Source organism: Hyaloscypha bicolor, assembly GCF_002865645.1.
Source record: "Hyaloscypha bicolor E unplaced genomic scaffold K444scaffold_87, whole genome shotgun sequence".
NCBI classification, from domain to species: domain Eukaryota; kingdom Fungi; phylum Ascomycota; class Leotiomycetes; order Helotiales; family Hyaloscyphaceae; genus Hyaloscypha; species Hyaloscypha bicolor.
The window spans coordinates 96,348-117,971 of record NW_020194589.1 but is presented as its reverse complement, the minus strand read 5'-3'; the positions used below and the strand labels follow the sequence as shown (position 1 = coordinate 117,971).

General features: G+C 24.7%; 1 protein-coding gene across 1 annotated transcript; it reads right to left on the bottom strand.

The window, feature by feature from the left end:
• Window positions 1-6,213: 6,213 nt before the first annotated feature.
• K444DRAFT_653047 (acyl-CoA oxidase) lies at window positions 6,214-18,042 on the bottom strand (the record flags this gene model as incomplete). The annotated part of the gene is made up of 4 exons (XM_024885852.1): window positions 6,214-7,146; window positions 16,638-17,235; window positions 17,286-17,891; window positions 17,954-18,042. 4 exons carry the CDS (start codon window positions 18,040-18,042, stop codon window positions 6,400-6,402), a joined length of 2,040 nt encoding a protein of 679 aa, XP_024735455.1. The 3' UTR covers window positions 6,214-6,399.
• Between the last annotated feature and the right edge of the window lie 3,582 nt (window positions 18,043-21,624).

The following is a 21,624-nucleotide window of genomic DNA, read 5'->3' as shown; positions in this document are numbered from 1 at the left end:
TATACTAAAGTATAAAACATAACTTAATAGTAAAATATAAATAGTATATAATATATAAAACCTTAATTAGTTAAATACTTATAAGGGATTATTTTCTAGAATTATAGAAAAACTAGCTTTCTTATATAATTTCCGCAAGTTATATATAAAAGGCTATAGCCTTTACTATATAACCTAAATCTTAAAACTACTAAAATAATATGATTTTTGAAAAATACGGCCTGCTATACTATAATATACTAATATTATTTACTAGAAGTATTCTAGCTTTAGAACTCTATAATATAACTTATGGTTTTAATATAAATATTTTAGTTAAATTTATAATTAATAAAATACTAGAAATAGAACTACTATTAGTTATTTATATGAATTTGAAGTTATTATATAAATATCTTATTAAATTAGATACTATTTGAGAGAAATACCTTATAATTAATATAATATATTTCTATTAAGAATATAAATAATAAGAGATTATAGAAGTTAAGTAAATTAAGAGAGAATTAAATCCTATTAATTCTATAACGAAATTAAAGTTATTAAATACTCCTAAATATCTTATTAATACAAATATTATATAATTAGATATAGAGAAATAAATTAAATATAAATAGAATAAGAAATAAATATATGAAATAGAAAGATATATATAAAGATTTCCTTAATATCTAATATCTAGATATCTAGTATTTAGGTATCTAGTATCTAAATATCTAGTACTAGACCGGATTAGGAAATTAAATACCTGAATATTTAGTTATTTAGGTATTAGGATATCCGGGTATTTAGTATTAGGCCAGATTAGAAAATATAGATATATAGGATAAAAGAATATTATAAGAGGAGAAGTTATATATAAAAAGCTATAGCTTTTAATATATAACTAAAACCTTAAAAAGTAATATAGATATATAGGGTATTTGGGGAAATCTAATACTAGACCAAATTAGGGAATTTATATATAATTAGAAGAAAGTATTATTTTTTGTCTTTTTAGAAAAACTCTAGTATTAATATAAATATAATTATTAATAATTATATAATATAGTTATATAATATAGTTATATAATATAGTTATATAATATAGAAGTAATTAGAAGTAACGGGACATAAATAATAAGTAATAATTATATAATCTTATATTATATAAGTAATTTAATTAGTAGCTAGTTCTTATTAGACTTAATAGATTTAGGAATTATATATTAATACTATAATATTATAATTCTTATTTCTAAATAATAATAACTTTACTAACTTATATAAATAGTATTATATATTTCTAGTAAACTAATAAATAAATTTTAATATATTTTAAGTATTAAGTCTAAAGTATTTAAGAATTATTTATTATTCTGGGCTATATTTTATTAAAGATTCTGTATTTCAAAAATCATTTTTAAGAACTTTTATATAATTACTAATAAGAATATAAGAGCTAATTCTAAATTTATAATTATATAATAAGAAACTTGAATTAATTTCCTTTAAATTAAAGTAATAAAAAGCTATATTTAAACTTTTAATTCTCTAAAATCTTAGCTAAAAAAAGAATTTAATTAGATAATAAAAGGCCTAAATCGGCTTCTTTAAATTCAAGTAATAAAGAACTAAATTTGAACTTCTTTAAATCTAAAAATAAACTAAGCTTTATAAGGCTCTTTATAATACTATTTATTTTTATAATATATAATTTTATTTAGTTTTTATTCTTTTTATAAAACTAGATAAAAGTTTTATAATTCCTGAAATTATAAAGTTTCTATTAGTTTTTAATTAATATTATTTTAGTATTTCTATTTTTAAAATAAAGAAATAGTAATAATATTTAAATAAGATATTTTCTTATATATATTATAAAAACTATATTTTCTAATATTTTAATTAGAGAAATTATACTTTTATATGTTTTGCTTTAATTAATATTAGATAATATAAATAATTAAAGTAATAAAGCTTAAAGCCTAGAACTTCTTTAATATAATAACTTTAGATTTATATACTTTTTAATATATTTTCTATAAAGATCTAATTTATTAATTCGTATTCTTTTATTTAATTATAAATTATATATAACTTTATAAGTCTTTCTTTATTATTTATAGAAGAAAATTACTAATTTAATAAAAAGTTCTTGAAATATTATAATAACTAGAAAAAAGCTTTTATAATCGGGCTTTTTAAAACTATAATCTGAGATCTTTTTCTTATAAGCTATAAGTTAAGAGAAATTTATTAGGAAATTATAAGTCTTATAATAAGATTTCTGGGGAATTATAGCTTTTGAAAAAATATAGCTCTTATAAGAAATTTCCTAGAAGCTATACCTTTTTAAATAATTTTTTATAAGACTCGTAATTTTCTAAGAAAATTCTTTTAAAAGATTTCTTTTAGAAATAGTATTATAGTATATAATTTCGTATTAATATTAGCTTTTAAATATAAAGAATAAAACTAATAATATTCTAATCTTTTTAGTTAGATCCTTAATATTAAAAACATTTTAGCCTAAAAAATAGAACTAATATTTATTTTTATATATTAAAAAATTTTATATACTAAAATAATTTTATAATTTAGAGGTTTTATATCTTTATTTTATAAATATATAAAATTATAATTAGTTTATAATTATTCTTTAATTATTTTTCTATAAGAATTCGATTTATAATAAAAAGATATTATAGTTATAATTATATTATTAATTCTTTTATTAATAGTATTAAAAGCCTCTTTAGTTATTTCCTTTTATTTTATTATAACTATTAGCTTATTTTCAAATTTTGAAATTATAATATAAAAGCTCTTTTAAGAAAAAATATAATTTCAAGTTTTAAAAACTTCTAATATAAGAAAACCTATATATCGAATTTATTTAAATAAAGAAAAGATATAAAGTATTAAGTAATTTTATTATACTTATATAATATTATATTATATATTATATTAAATTTATATAAATAATTACTAGCTTATTACTAATTATTTATATTATTAAATTAAATAAATATAAAGTTCTAATAAATATATTTTTAATAAAATATATAATAGAAAAACTATAAAAAATTTAATTATATATAAGCCTCTTTTAAATAACTTAAATAGCTATTATAATTTTCTAAAATAATTAGCTATAATTAGCTCATCTAATATATTTAAAATAATAATATATAATAATATTATATATAAGGCTATTATTTAGCTAAATTATATAATACTTTTAATTTAATAAGAATAATTTATTTTATATTAATTATTTATTAATATTTCTTTTAAATTTTATTTAAATAATATATTTCCTAAAATATAATAATTATAGCGAGTTTAGTCTAATAAAAACTTTATTAATAATAAGATTCCCGAATATATTATTCTTTTATATATATAAGAGTTAAATATAAATGAGGTTATACATAAAAATAAGATTAGATATAAGAAAATTTAGTTCTATAAAAAATAAGCTAAATATAATAGATTATATAATTTGTAAATAAATACTTACTATATTAATAAATCGAGTAATAGAGAGTTTTTAAAAGCTATTAATTTTATATTTTACTAATATTATAAAATATTAAAATATTATATATATTTAATAAATGTTTTAATAAATAATTAAATTAACTTGTTTTTATAGCTATAAAGTATAGCTTTTAAAAATAGTTAATAATTTACTTATAATTAGATATTTTAAAAGCTTATTATATTATTATTAATTAAATTATTTTATTTTAATAAAATTAACTTAGTAATAAGAAATTATTAAAGAAATAGCTTTATAAAATAATAGAAATTCCAGTTTCTATTCTTTAAAGCAGTTCTTTATTCGAATTTAGCTTTAATAAGCAAATATTATAAATATAAATTCGAGAAACTAAATATAAAAGAAATAAGTCTTATTTTTTTTAAATATCTTTAATATTTTAATACTAGTTATTTATAGTAAAGAAAAAAAGAATATATTTTATAAATAATTAATATAAAACTTTCTTTATTATTATTATTATTATTATTATTATAATAATAATAATATATAAATAGATCTAGAAGAAAGAAAATATAATATAGAATACTAAAGCTTAAATATAGTAAATATAGTTATATAAGCCTATATATAATTATTAGTATATAATTACTCTATAATATTTATTTAAGATTATAAAATATTAATTAGTTTTTTATAATTAAATAATTCAATTAATAATTTATTTTATATTATAAAGGTATTATTTAATATATATTAAAGATAATATAAATTCTTTTATCTTAATAATACCCGAGTTAATATTATTTATAAAATATATATATAAGTTAAGAAATAAGATAATTATTATATCTTTTAGCTAAATAACTTAACTTATATTAGGAAGTTAATAATTGCCTATATTATTACTTGTAAATACTTTAAGAAAATATTACTTGAAACTAGTTTCTTTTTTTTTTAAGAAATAACAAAAATATTAGCTATACTAGTAAGTTTTTTATAAGTATTATTAAATAGCTAGCAAATATTATTTCTTTATTTAATAAATATATTTATAATACTATTAGGAATAATAATAATATTATAAATTAGTTTTTATAAAATTAATAATAATAGCTTATTTTTTGCCTTTTATTAAAATTAAATAATTATTATTATTATTAATATATTATTATTATTAATATATTATTATTATTAATATATTATTATTATTAATATATTATTATTATTAATATATTATTATTAAATTATTAAAGCTATTTAAAAAAAACAAAAGCTTTAATAATTATTAATAATTATAAATAAAATATTATATTTATTAAAAAATTGAATTTTTTCTATTTTTTTTTAAAAATAATATTAATAAGTATTCGGATTTCTAGTTATTTAATTTAATTTATATTATATATATAATTAATTAATTTTATTATTTTAAATTTATATTAGTTTTTATTAAATATATATTAATTTAAATTAAAGAAAAAATAGTCTATATTAAATAAAAAGAAATTATAAAAGTATATATATTAAATAAGATTTTAATACTAGTTTTGAATTATTTTTTTATATTAAATTTAAATATTAGTTTTTTATTAATAAAGTATTTATATAAAAAAAAATTTTAAAAAATTAATTATAAGAAATTATATTTTAAATATAAAATAAAAATTATTTTATTTTTTATATAATATTAAAAAAAATCATATTTATATTAATTAAAATAAATTATAAGCTTAAATAATTAGAGTTAATTATAAACCCAAATAATTAGAATAGATTTTTAGCCCTAATAATTAGGGTTAATTATAGGCTCTAATAATTAGAGCTAATTATAAGCCTAATTAATTAGAGCTAATCTTGAGCCCTAATAATTCTAAATAATTGGGGTTAATCTTAAGCCCTAATAATTAGGGCTAATTATAATCCCAAATAATTAGGATTAATTTTAAGCTCTAATTATTAGGGCTAATTATAATCCTAAATAATTGGAATTAATCTTAAGCCCTAATAATTAGGGCTAATCTTGAGCCCAAATAATTAGAGCTAATCTTGAGCTCTAATAATTAGGGCTATTTTAAGTCCTAATAATTAGAGCTAATTTTAAGCTCTAATAATTGGAATTAATCTTAAGCTCTAATAATTGGGGCTGATCTTGAGTCCTAATAATTAGGGCTAATCTTGAGCCCTAATAATTGGGGTTAATCTTAAGCCCCAATAATTGGGGCTATCTTGAGCCTAAATAATTGGGGCAGATTTTCAGCCCTAATAATTGGGGTAAACTTTTGGTACGGTTCCTTATGCAGTTCTTTAGCCAGGGAGGTGCCCTTACGGGGCGGGGACGGTACATAAGGAACTGGCCCCGCAAGTGGGTAAGCTGACTAATCCCGCATGCCTGTGGTGCACTTTTGGCGCTGACACCATACGTGTTCGTTATCTCATGTAGTCTATAGTACTGTATTGTACCGCACGTGCGACAGACGCCCGAAGTCGAGCTATTAACGCTAAAATTAATAGGACGCGATTGATTGTTGCACTACTCAACATTATGGAGCAAGATAATTGATTCGTTCGTTACAATAAACGTCGAAATCAGTGTCAGTTTGATCCATGCATGGCCTGTTGCGTCGCTGTTCCTCTGCTCCGCAAGAGACGAGAGGATGAGAGGGCTGCGAGAGATCGTGAAGCAGATCAGTGGCAAGATGGGAATGTGGACTCCTGTAGTTGATGGTTGAGTCATGGCAATTAGTTATCAGCTATTACTCTCCTCGTGGAGCGATCTATCGGAGCTCATACGTACGTAGCAAGGGACATCCTCCATCAACGCATGCAAACATTTCAACTCCCATGCAAAGCAAACTCCGCAGATCAAACCCAGCAAAGCGAACCATGCACCCAACAACGCCAAAAAATTTTTACAACTTGGCCTTGACGTCGAGATGCGACAGGTCCCGGTTCAAGAACGGACGAATGTTCTCCTCCCAACCCTTCTTGAACACGCCACCATTCTTCGCAGCCTCGACATTGATGGGCAACTGTCTAGTCCAGGCCAAGAGCCGCGCACAGATATCGCCATCAGCACATCCAAGCGCACTAGCCAGACTCGCATCCGAGAAGGACCAAGCATCAGTCAGCGCAATCGCATCCGGCAGCAAGACCTCCAGCAAGTCATCGATCTGCTTCTGCATATCCTTGAGGTGGGAGCTAGTGATATAGCCGTAGCCAAGAAACGAGGACGCAAACGGTTCAAGTGGGCTCGCGATGGCCGTCAAACCGAACAGAGAGATGAGTCTACCAAGAACAGTCTTGATGGCGCTCGGGGTGGCGGCAGGCAGGCAGTTGAGTTGCCAAACTGCAGCAGACAGGATGAATCTTTCGATGTGTGCTCGTGCCGCGACATGGAGCTGCAGCGCATGCGTGTTCTCCGCCTCGAGTCGCGACTTGCCAGCTCGTTCGGAAGCCTTGACCGCCTCGTGCACCTCACGCGCCGACGTCGCAGCCCGATAGTCAAAGATCTCCTGCAACGCATCATGCGCGAGCAAATCCTCTCCCGCCGCACAGCATACTTCCTTGTCCTCGGCAACAGTCTCGTATTCGCTCATGTATGCCATATCCGCCGGAAGCTTCTTCGCATCGAAGCCCTTGAGCAAGTACTTTGCAACCTGGCCCCACATGACGAAGTTACGGAAAGCCGTAAGGATCAGAAGACCAAGCGATTTTCGAATCTGGTTTTCGACCTTCAATGTCTGATTTGTGGCACGTGCGCATACCACCAAAAATCGCCCGTAACCAAAATACCACATTCTGCGGGCGTAACCACTATTATACTCGTATATATAACTTATATAGAGGTAGCTAAAATAAAGCTATTTATAGTTACTAAATATACTAATATTTATATTTATCTTTGCTATAATATCTCTAGTATTTCCTTTATTCCCGCTCCTGCCTCTGCCCCCCCTTCTTAATTACTATTAACCTCCTTTTAACTTGTATAGTCTATATAGTAGATCCTATAGATTACGAGGTATATTTTCCTTACTATTATTATTCTTACTATTATTTCCTATAATATTTGAAATATCTCTATTTCTATTATTCTCTTTATTCTTATTCTTATTCTCTTTCTTTCTCTCTTTCTTTCTCTTTATTAGTCTCTTTACTTTATTACTTTATTTCGAGAGTATTTGTGGTTTTAAAGATTAAGGTTTTATAGAGGCTGACTTAGGAGGAGCTAGATCTTTTAGTACTATATTAAGGCAATATAAGATATATGCTTTACCGCTATTATTATATCTATAATTATAATAGGCTTGGTCGAATTTGCCCTAAATTTATATATATTTCTGCTATAGGCCTTTGGGGTTCTTTTTTATATAATTAATATAAGATATAGATACTAAATAGCCTTGAGTTTAATTATATACTATCTTTAGATTTACTATAATCTTCGGATTATCTAAGTTAGCTAGCTTCTTTTTAGGACAAAACTTTATATCTCAAATCTCTAGTATTTTATAAATATCTTTTATAACTTATATTATCTTATTAGGGATATTAAAAAGCTCGAGATAATACTATTTATTAGTAGTAATAAGAGGAGGCTATAAGGTATTTAAGAAAGAAAGAGAGTTTAGTAAATTTAATAAATTATTATTCTAATATTTAATTAGTACTATATTTTAGCTTTTTATATAGGAAGAATATAACTTACTATTTCTCTATAATACCTCGAGTCTTTAAGCCTTTATACTTAAGCTATATTATGTTATTTATCTTTACTAGATAGATATAAGTTATTAATATTACTAATATTATATATATTATATCTTTTTTTTTAAGAACTTCTTTAGTAATATAATAAAGAATTATATTTATCTTATAATAGAAAGGAAGGCTTAAATAATACTTAAAGAAAGAAGAAGAAAGGTAAAGAGGAGATTAGATATAAATTATAGTTAAGAAAAGAAGGGTTAATTAGAAAAAAAAGAAGGCCTTTTTATAATACCTTTTTCCCGAAAAGTAATTATGAATTTGAAGTTACTTTTATATTATAAAAGCCTAAAAAATATAAAAGAACGGATTTATAAATGAACTAGGAAATCGGATTAATTTTCCCAAGCTTTTTTTCTTATAAAGTAATAATAAATTCGCAAATAGAGATAATAATAGAATTAATAAGCTAATTAGAAAATAGAATTAATTTTATAGGTAATAGTATCTGTTATACTAATATTACTTTTATAAAGAGAAATTATAAAACGTGATTCCCGGGCTAAATAGACAGGTTAGGTAAACTATATTTATGAGTCTACTATTAGTATAATACTAGGATATAAATAGAGAGTTCCTAGTTAAATCTAAAGAGTATAGGATTAGATTAGGAAGCCTAATAATTTTGGAATTATATAAATAGTAAATTATTCTCTCTAAATTTTATACTAGTTTCTCGGATTCAGGGAATTATATAGTTATATAATACTAAAAATAAGCTTTCTTTATATATAAGAAATAAAATATTAATATTATTTTATAATCTAGATATAATATATCTAGATAATATAATATAAAAATAAGACTATTTTTAGTAGTTATAATATTATATTTTATATAAATACGAAAATAGGATTTTTATACTAATATAAACTAATATTTAAAGATTATATATTTCCTTTCCTCTTTATTTTTTATTTCTAATTACTATTACTATAACTTATAAATTATACTATATTATAGGAACTAATAGAATTAATTCTTAATTATAGGAATAATATCGAGCTCAAATTAAAGAGCTTTATTATATTTAAGAAAAGACTTTTTAGGATATTAGATATACTTTATAACTAGAAGAATTTAATACTAGTAAGACTAGCTATATTACTTAATTATAATAATAAAATACTAAATTCTTTCCGGATTAATAGTAAGTAAAATATAAGATATATCCGTAATAAGAAGCTAGTTAAGATAATATATTATCTCTAGTATTAGAACTATTTACTTAAATATATACTTTGAATCTTTAATTATAAACTTAATTACTCTAGGCTTAATATATATATCCTAAAAATAATTTAGTACTATTATAAGCTTTAGCTAAGACGAAATCGATTTAATACCGAGTATATTAATACTTTTAAGAAAGCCAAAGAATTTATTCTTAAGGAACTAAAAAGTAATTAATTAATCTAGTATAGCTATAAAAGAATATATTACTAGATCTAAAAAAATACTAGTAAATTTATATTTCGTAAAAAGATATAACAGATACTTAGAATATTAGACAAGATAGGGATAAAGATATAAGATAAGTATAAGGATTAGAAATATAGGAGATTTACTATTAAGGGGCCAGGTTAATATTAGTCTATAAATAGGTATAATAAGTTATCTTATTATAGCTTCTAGATTTATAGTATTATTAATATATATTTTCGAATAATAATTAGTATTTTTATTAGTATATTAAATTATATATAGATTATTATTCTAAAGTTCTATTTCCTTTATATTAGGGAATAAAATTACTTTCCAAAAAAGTTATAAGCTAATAAAGGCTAGGAGATACTACTTATAGTAGTTATATAAGTCGAGCTCCGGTAGTTAGTAAAGGGTTATGATTTACTATAGAAAAAGGCCTTTATTTATAGGCCCTTAATAAAGAATTAGTATATTAAGATATAATAAAATACTTTAGCTAATAAGCTTATAGAGACCTAGAGACAATTCTTTAAATCTTTTTATAATATAAGTATCTTTAATAGGAAGTCTTATTATAATCTAATTACTATTTAATTTATTTATATAAATATTTTTTACTAATAGTTTAATAACTTTATTCTCCTTTATAATATTAGTCCGATTTGCTTTTAATAAGCAAGGGCTAATTATCTCTGGCCTAGAGTTCCAGAAAAGCTATATAATTATTATTAGGAAGTTTGTTATTATAGTACTTCCTTAATAGGAGTAACTAAGTAATTGCTTTCTAAACTTAAAGAGGAAGTTACGGGATATAATTATATAATATATTAAATTCCCGAAATTAAAGAGCTTTATATAATTTTTCTTAAAAATACTAGTATTATATATACTATAAATAAGCTTAAAGCAGGGCTAGATTAAGACTATATTAGGGCATATTAGTTCCTTTATTATATCTTTAAACTTTATAAGAAAAGAGTTAGAAAGCTCTTATTTAATATTAAGTTTTCTTATAAAGAGAATAAGTAATTAGAGATAGTTCGAGAAGCAGAATAGAAACTAGAAGATATAATTATAGCAAATCGAGAACTAGGGAATATTAAAGAGAATAATCTTAATAGTAAGATTTTTATAAATAATAAGGGATAATACGAGAATAATTTAGGGGATTTAGAAAATAAGGAAATCTTAAATAACTTATTTAATAACTAATATTTGGGCTATAAAAGTTTATTTATACTAAGTTCCTTAAAAGTAATATTATAGCTATATATAAAGATATAATTCCTTTAAATTAATATAAGGGATTATGTAATTATATAACTCTATAGAATTAGCTAGTTATAAAAATGCCCTAAAGCCGGAAACTTATAAAAAGTCTTAAGGGCTTTGGGATATCCGGATTATTACTAATATCTAATACTTTTTAGGAAAAAAATATAATATATTCTATAATAGATAATTTATTATAGACTACTTAATCTTAAAGTTAAGCAGGAAATCTGAGGACTAGGCTCGTAATTTAAGTTTTATTAAGGTTATTAAAGTCTTTACTAGCTAGTATTATAAATTTAATATAAATATTACGGGAATTTTATAGGTTCTATTCTAATTTATCTAGAAAGTATATATAGTATATTTTCTTATTTATTCCGATATTTATATATAATTCCTAAGAGCTAAATTATTATTTAAGAAAGAAGTAAGAAGGCTAGACTAATATCTTTAAAAACTAAGGCCTTAATAAGTCTATCTAAAAAAGCTTACTAATTCTTTTAAAAATAATCCAAGAAAAGTTTAAGTTTATTATATATTATAACTCATATAACTAGAAATAGGAACTACTCTAATAGGTTAAAAAGAGTTTCTTATATGGCTTACTTATATAGTTAGAAATAGGAACTTGAGTTTATTATATAAAATTACTTATATATAGAGATTCCTATTATAAATTCCTTATTTAGATTAATTAGTTAAACTTATTTTTAATACTAAGTCTTTATTAAAACAACTTCTCGCTTCTAGAGGTTTTAGATAAAATAGCTAATAAGTTTCTTAGTTATTAGCCAAGACTTATTAGCTAGAAAATCTATAAGTAGTAAATAAGATTATAAAATAGAACTTCCCTAATTATAATACTATATATTTTATTATAATATAAAATAATTAGATATAGAAGCCCTATTAAATATAATATATCTGGAGCTATAAGTAATATCTCGTAAGATATAAAAGATTTTAGTACTTAACTAGTACTATAGTCTAGCCCAAAGGCGCCTGCTATTTTTTATACCTAATTTAATAGAAATAAGAAATATCTATATTTTAACTCGAGAAATAATTAGGACTTTTATATGAACTTAAGGTAGCGGTTTGCTTTATAAAAAAAGAATAAACCAGAATTATCTATATTATATTAATTTTTAGGAGAGATTATAGTAAATATTATAACTTCTAGAATATTTTTAAGAAAGTTTTCCCGAACTAAAGTAGGCTAGTTTATAATCCTAAAAGATTTATAGAAGTCTTATATATCCGAGAATATAAGTATTTAAGATAAATATTATTTGAGTTCTAACCTATAATAAAAGAAAAGTAAAGTATATAAAATAAAATATATAAAATAAAAATAAAATAAAATATCCGGGTATTTAATAAATAGAAAGCCTAACTATAGGTTATAAGAACTAGTACTAACTAGATATATATATAGTAATATTAAAAAAGAAATAAGGTAAGAAAGATAAGGTAAAGAGAACTAAAAAATAAATTAGTATATATTTTATAAAAGAAAACAGGGAAATATCTAAATAGCCTAAAAACAAGAAGTATATATTAAAGAAATTAAGATTAGAAAAAGAAAGGCTATTTTCTATAAGAATAAGTTAGTATATATTTTAAGATAAAGAATAGAAATACTTAGTAGTAGCCCAAAGGCTTTTATAAGTATTAAATAAAGAAAGAAGGTATTAGAGAAGGGAAAAAGATATTAAAGTTCGGAGAAATCTAAATAGAAGTTAGCCTTTTTTTGGAAGTTTAAAAGAAGATATTTCTAAAGGGCCTAAAAATATAAGAAGTATTAGAAAAGGAAAGAAGAAATCTAAAATTTAGCTTTCTAAGAAGTAAGTAAGTTAAAGACTTATAGTATAGGAGTTCCAGATAAAAGTTATCCGGAAGTAATAATTAGGTACTAGCTCTTAATATTATTAGTAAAGAGTTTAAAAGAGAAGGGGTTTAAAAAAGAAAGAGTTAAAGGAAGAGGAGTTTAGAAAAGAAGGAATTAAAGAAGAAGGGATTTAAAGAAAAAGGGGTTTAGAAAAGAAGAAGTTAAAGGAAAAGGGATTTAAAGAAAGAGGAATTCAGAAAGAAAGAAAAAGGTTATAGGTAATTAGATACTAGTTCTTGGTATTAATAAAAGTATTAGTAGAGAGTAATAAGATACTAGTTTTTAGTATTAATAATAAAGTCGAAAAAATATAGAAAAAGAATAGAGGTTTTAAAATAAAAATAAAATAGAATTATACTTTTATAAAAAAAGAAGGTACTAGTATAAGGTAATTATATTATTAAATTCCATATTTACTTTTACTATTTATTAAGAATATATATTTCTTAGAGAAAAGTATTATTTAGTATTTCTAGAAAATAATAATTTAATAATAATATTATTAAAAAAACCAAACCTAATATATTTAAATATATTAAAATAAGATAATTATTTTTATATTAAAAATTAAATTATAGTACTACTAGATATAGAGCTATTTTAGTTTATAGACTAGGCTATATATAGAAATCCGAGAATATTAAAGCTTACTCGAATTATTTATAAAATAGCTATATAAATAGCTAGTAATATAATAAGGTAGTATTATACCTTATCTAATTAGATTAATAATAAAGCCCTTTATTATAATAGATATATAATATCTGTTTTTTAAGGTATTATATAGCTAGAGAAAAAAGATATATAACTATATAATTTCCAAGTTCTTAAAATTAACTAGAAATTAATTAATTAGAAATAAGTAAATATTACTTTTTATATTTCTAATTTAATTAGTTACTAGAGTAATAAGATTCTCGATATAACTAATTTAATAATACTAGGAAATTCAGATAGCTTTTTATTATTTATATATTTTCCCCTTATCTTTAGTAAACTATAAAAAGCTTTTATTAATATTAGGCCTAGCTATCTCGAGAGATCCAGAGCCTTTACCCTAAGTTTCCTGAACTATTAGTACTACTAACCCCGAGCTTTTACCCTAGATCTTTTATATAGCTACCTAAAAGGCTTCCTATATAATAGATATTAAGCTTTTACTTTTATTTTACTAAATAACTAGCTTACTAAGCCCCCTCTTATTTCGTGCCATATAATTAAGACTTTATTAAAGAGCCTCTATTATAAGCCTTACTTTTTCTTATAAGTCTGTAATTTCCAAATTCTTTTTTATAAAACTATTAAGATACTTTAAATTTATAAATAATTATTTCCTCTTAATTATCTTATTTTAAGAATTTCCTAAAAAAAAAGAAAATATCTTTTATATTTAGTTCTTTAAGATTCTTTATATAGATTTTAGTAAGACTTTATTTTTTAATTTCAAATTTCTTTCTTATAGCTTTTAAAAGCCGTACTCTTTTATTAAGCTTATTTATATAGGTATTACTTTTTTTAATTACCGTATTTCTTTTCTTTTTAAAGCTCTATTTTCGTGTCTTAAATTACTTCTTTTTTTCTTAGAATCTACTAGCCCCTTTTTTAATATATACTAATACCTATTAATATAATCTTTTATTATAGATTTCTTTAGCTACTTATATTATTTATTAAATACCTTATTAAAGGGCTTCTCTAAATTACTAGCTAGAATAGGCTTAGTAGCTAGAATAGTCTTATAGGCTAGAGTTTTAGTAACTAGAATAAGCTTATAGACTAGAGTTTTAATAGCTAGAATAGATTTACTAGCTAGAGTTTATAGAAACTTAGATCTCTTATAGTTCTCTTAATAAATAATACTAAGTTATTTACTAGTACTTTAATACTAATACTACTTCTTTTTAGATATATAATTATTTCTAATTATATTACTATTAGAATTATTAGTATTAAGGGTTTTTAATAAGTTATTAGTATTAGGGATTATTATTAAATTAACTATTAGTTTTTTATATAGTTAATAATCCTATAGAGGCTACTTTTTTTTAATAGGAATAAGGAAGTAGAATTTGGGCTCTTAATAGTTTATATTAGGATATGTTTTCTTTATATATTTAAGGAACTATTTAAAAGTATAATTTTCTCTAAATAGAACCGGGAAGTCCGGAACTTTAGAGCAGGTAATCCTACTAGTAAAATAGCCTATAATTAGGCTTTAATTCTTAAGATTAAGTTTATAGTATTTAGTTCTTCTAATATTTTTTCAAATATTAGATTCTAGAAGGCAATTAAATATCTAGCTATTAAGCCTTACAAATATCTTATAAGAATCGAGAAAAAATAGGAGTTTTAAAGAAGTAATTTACTTAAATAGCTTTCCAGAATAGCTAATATAGTAATAGATAGTTATTAATAAGCCTATTAGTAAAGGCTTATTAGTAAGATTATGGCTATATTTACTAGTTAGCTTTTCTTTATTATACTTTCTCTTATTATCTTTCTTTATTTTTAATTCTTACTAATTATAAGCCTTAGTTAAAGTACTTTCTTAAAGCCTTAATTTCTTTTTCTTCTTTCTAATAAAGGCGAGGTCGTTTTCCTATATACTATAAAAAGTATTTCTAGTAATAGTTCTTTAGAGACTTTCTTTTTTCTTTCTTATTTACTTTTTCTTTTTTTCTTTTTTTCTTTTCTTCTTATTTTTTTAGAACTTAATCTAATAAGTATACTAATTTCTAGTACCTATTTCTTTAGTACTATTATTATTATTATCTATTTTATTATTCTTGGAAATACAAGAGGCAAAAGGCTTTGGTTTTAGCTTATAGGCCTTCTATAAATACTTTTTCTCTAAGGTAGATTTAGTCGGGCTTAAAAAGAGAAAGATAGTACTATAGTAGCTATAAAAAGGGCTAATACCCTTCTGCTTTTAGTACTTTTTATAGTAGGCTATAGTATTATAATATATAAAGTCTTAGATAAGATAGTTTTAAAAAAATTAAATTAAGAATAGAAATAAAAGAAAGTAAAAATAGTAATCTAGAAAATAAGAATATGATAGGAAAACCCCTCTATATTAAAGAATTAGTAAGATTATCTATTTCTATTTTAGATATAGATTTATACTAAATTATCCTATAATATATCTTTACTTATTATTACTAGTTTCGGATATACCTCTTACTAACTAGTAATTCTATATATATCTTTATTTATTACTACTAGTTTTAAATATACTTCCTACTAGCTAGCTACTCTAAGTATATTCTTATTTAGTATTACTAGTTTTAGGCAAGCCTCCTATAAACTAGTAACTTTATATATCTTGACTTATTTTTACTAGTTTCGGATATACCTTCTACTAACTAGCTATTTCAAGTATATTCTCTATAACTAATTCTCTAATCTAATATAAGTCTGTTCTTTTATATATATCTTATATATATAAAGCTAGTTATATATTAGTAAGAGTAAAGAGAAGGGGCAAAGAAATATTATAAGTAATAATATAGGGCTAATATAATCTTATAAGAATAATTCGGAAATATTATAATTAATTATATTATAAATTATCTATACTTAGAAATATAATTTAATTATATATACGAGTCTTATAATAGATAGTAATAAAGGGACTTAAGTTAGGTGTGGTTATGCCTGCAGAATACAGTATTTTGGTTGCGGGCGATTTTTGGTGGGGTGTATACGTGCCACAAATCAGACATCGAAGGTCGAAAACCAGATTCGAAAATCGCTTGGTCTTCTGATCCTTACGGCTTTCCGTACGAAGTTCTCACCCTCGAAAGTACAGGTCGCGGTGACAGACGCGGCGATTTCCGGGAAGCCAGAGATAGCTAGGTATCCATAGCCGCCGCACATCTTCCTAGCTTCTTCGGCGCCGTCAGCTGCTGTTTGAGTAGACCATGCCTTCAAGCCACACATCAGCATGTGGATATATGGCAGTGTGCTATGATCGCCTCTCTCCTGGCGGGATTTGAGGTCAGCGGAGGCAGCGTTAGCGCTCTTCCAGGCCAGGAGACTAATGTATGATTTTGCGATGAGGGAGAGGAGCCGCGAGTGTTGATGCTTGTAGGCTATGATCGCAGTTGGTTCCCCAAGAGGGGAGAGGGTACCTTGTTGACGAATGACCGAGTACCGAGTGGTGATTGTCAAAGCTTGAGCGAGCTGGAAGGTAGCAGCGCGGGCGATGATGCCGCGACCACTGAGCATGCCTCCAAATGCCAGCTTCTGCCGGAGGGGGTTTGAAGTGTACGATCCGTCTCTGGCCACCTGGCAGTGACGCATCAGGAGATTTGTGCGCGGGATACGGACGTGATTGAAGATTGCATAGCCGTTGTCAGTGCCGTTGTATGCCATCTTCATACTAGAGGAGAATGTCAGCGATGGTTCTCAATGTTTGAAGGAAAGACATACCCAATGTCACCAAGTTCAATACCAGGCAGTGGCTTGAAGTTATCCAATGACCGAATCTGCATGATGAAAGCATGAACACCGAGATCCTTCCCATCAAGAATCATTCTCGCCATCAGAAGCGTATGCGTCGAGACAACACCCAGCCCTCCAGGCCAGTATTTAGTCGAGCTCAAGGTTGGAGAATGGATTACAAACTCATCCGTCTCCTTGTCGAAGGTAGCAGTTGTCTCAATGCCTCGAACTTGAGTACCATGGCCAAGCTCAGTCTGCGTGTACGAGCCAATGATCTTTCCTGCTTCGGCGAGTGGGACCCATTGAGCGATTTGCTCGTCTGTGCCCAGCTGCTTGACGGGAGGGATGAACAGGAAGCGCATCAGACCGAAGGGGCTAGCATTCGCGAGGCTGCCGTGATGTGTGACATATTCGAAGACACCGCAGTTGTTGTCTACACCATCTTCGTACACGACCTTTCCGGTCCGGAGACCCTCGAGAAGGAGCTCTTGCCGATTCATGTCGCGGTAACAAGGGGGGAGCTTCATGTTGTCCGCGGTGTCAAGGGCTTGCTCAACCCGTTGGAAAGCTGTAATGTGGCGGTTGTGTTCTTCTCTGTTGCAAATGAGGGAGTTTGATCAGCAAAAGCCAATGTACAGCACGGGGTGGTACATTACCTTCCGTAGATGGCCTCGGCCATCTTCTTTGAGTCGAAGCTTGCGCTTCGTCGTGCCTCGTCCATGGCTTGGACGTTGCGGTTTGTCATTGTCCCTGTTGACAAAGGATAATGAAGTCCTCTCTGATACAAAATTCACAACAAAGCTGCTAGAACTCGGCTCTCCGCCAGCTCAACGCTACTAAGCAGCCGAGAATCGGGATAAAAGTCACAAGAGGGGTACAGCTTTCTGAACCCCGCTAACGATCCGAGCTTCGCCCCCCCCAGTGGCTATAAAAGCTGACGCTGATACTCATTGTCTTTAGTCAAATCAGATCAATAATCTGAGCTCACTAATTCTCATTATTCTTGGTCCAAGTTAGATAATGAGCTAAGCTTTAGGAAAATAAGACTTTAATTAAAGTAAGTTTTAATAATAATATATAATTTAAATTAATTAATATAAATAAATTTTAATATATAATAGCCGGTTCCCTTCCTACTGCGCTTTGCTTATAGTCGGAATAAGCAAGTATCTCGTTTAATTAAGTATTCTACCGAGAAAATGCGGGCCCTAAAATTTATATATAATTCTCACTAAAAAAACGCGTCTTGTAATTACGTATTTGGCTCAATTTATTAACTAATTTATTATTTAATTTATATATAAAGATTTCAAAAATAGATATATTTTTATTTAATTTTATTAGAATTAGAGAAATATCTTAAAAGTATTTCTATTATTTATATATTATAGAAACTAATTACTACTATATTTTTAATAATGCCTATAAATAGTACCTTGAAAATAATAATAATTTAGTAATAACTACTATAAGAATATATTATATTAAGAAAGCTTCTTTATAAAAATAGTACTTTGCAAATATAATAAAAAAAGAAACTTCTAAGAATTCTATAATATATATAATAGTAATAATAAGATCCTAAAAGAAATATAAGAGAAGGCAATTTAGTAATATTACTACAAGTAATAGAAGGCCGGTTTGAGTACTATATATTAGATAATTCAAGCCATAATTATTTATTTAAAGACTATAAATACTTCTTTTAAATCTAATAATATATCTAATATAATTAGGCTAAATCTCTCCTAAAACTACTTCTTTTAGCTAATTAGTTTAGCCTCTAGATATAGAATTATAAGATACTTTATATAATTAAAATAAAGCTAATTATATATATAACTCGAGTTCTATATAAAAGAAAATATTAGAATATAGTTTCAGAAATATTAAGATATTTTAAAGAAGCTTTATATTAAAAAAGATAGAATATTTTAAATATAGATAAATTAGGAGCTTGTATTAGTTACTTTATTAATAAATATATAATTATATTTATAGAAATAAAATAGCTATATATAATAAGTTCTAAGAATTATAAATTAATTATAATAATTAAAACTATTTATATAAATAAATATAAATCTCTTTATTTATTTATAATTACTTCTAAAAAATTTTTATAAATAATTAGCTATTAAAAAACCTAATTAGTATAGAATATATTAAATATACTTTTACTAAATATATAAATAATAATATAGCCATAAAATATTTTAATTATTTAATTAAATATTTAAAAGCTAGTTTAAATAAGTTCTAGAAAATACTTCTTTTTAATAAATAAAAATCTTATATCTATAAACTCTTTTAATTAGATATTAGTAAATATAATATTAAACTCTTCTAGTTTCTTCTCTATTTAATATATATTCTTTAATTACTTAATATTAGTATATTCTGCTTTTAAAAGTACTATTATAATATAGTAATTTATATAATTCTTTAATTTCTCGATTTTAAATATATAATTATTTTCTTTTTTTATAATCTTATTTTTATTTATATATAAATAATATAAAAGTATATAATTAAAATACTTTTAAGAGTTCTAATATATAGTTTATTAATTATTAAGCTAGAATTAAAAAGATATAACTATATAAAAAGAAAAAAATTAATTAAAAAAATTAAAATAAAAAATAGTCTAGATTTTCTCTTTTTATTATTTATATTATAATTCCCAGATACCCGGTATCTGAGATACCTCGCCAGATATCAGATGCCTTCTAGGCACACGTGATACGGCCGCCTTACTAGGGAAATATGCTTGGAATATACTAGAGATATTTAGAAGGCTAGCCCCTTCGGGACTAGCATATTATAGGGTATATATACTCTCTTGCAGCCTCCTATATTCTAGTTTTCTCTTTCTTAGCTTTGAATCATTTTTATAAGAGACCTTTTATCTTACTTTCCAAGCCCTAAATACCGTATCTGTAATAGTATTTAAAGCTTACTTCCTTTAATCCTATAAAGGATTTTAAATAAACTAATTTAGAATTATTAGTAATATAGGTACTACCAAGATAATAGAATCTCAGAAATACGAGTAATAGACTCTAGAATAATAAAAGCAAAAAGCTTTAGAACCCTTAGAGAAATCAGGTATTTATATCTTTATAAATATATACTAGTAATATATTAGAAATCTCTCTAAAAACCCGAAAATCAAAGAATCTCGAATAAAGGCTATTCTTTAATTAAGTCCTAAAGTAATAAGTACTTATAGGCCAGTAACCTGACTACTACCCTTAAGCCCTATCCTATAATCTCGTAGGCCCTATATATATACCGGTAATGAGATTACTAGAGAAGATATAATAAAGGAAAAGTATAATAGGTTAATTTCCTAGAATATTATATAACCAGGAATTATATTAACTTTTATTAAGGCTTCTAGTAAAGCTCCTGCTAGTTTAGGTTATCCTATTAGCGGCCCTTCCTAAACCAAGTATCCCATTAGTATTTCTAGAGAATTTATAAACAAGTTTATAGAAATAGAACTTTTTACTTTTATTATAAAGCTTCTGGAAACTAAAGACTATATTACTACTAGAGAGTTATATAAATAGGCCAAGGAACCTAATACCTTACTCTCAGATATTAATATTATTATAAAAAGCTACCGGGAAAATATTTAAAGAGCTATTTTATATAAGAATACCTATAGCTATAATAAAGCTATTCTCAAGAATACTAAGCTCTATAATACTAAGCTCGAGAATAATATTAAATATTATATAGCTATAGTAAATCGGCTTATAGTAGCTCTAATTACTTTTACTTTACCTGCTCTAGCTATTTTAAATTCCTTTTAAAAGAATTCCGAACTATTTCCTATTTATTCTCGTCCAGAATCTCTTATATCTTATACTTTTTTTTAGAAATACTAGAATTACTAAGCTCCCAGATCTAATTCTCTTTACTAGAGATTATACTATCTTTAATAACTAGCTAGTTTAGGTTAAGAATAAGCTCTAAGGAAATACTAATTTATATTTCTTAGAAAATCTCAAGATTATTTATATTTCTAGTAGATTTACTAGTAATACTCTTGCCCTAACTAATTCTTATATAAATAAAAATAGTCCGAATTAGTACTATTAGCTTTTAGAGCTTAATTCTTACCTAAAGAAGCTATACTCTAATCCTAATAAGATATAGAATACTTACTATAACTTTAGTAAGCTTTAAATATATTCTAGTTAAGTATTTTAGGAATTCTATACTTTTTTCTTATAACTATTTATAGAAAGCAGTATTAGTCTTTAAGATATTAAGTATAAACTAAATAAGAAGCTTTACTAAAGCTCTAGGAATTAGT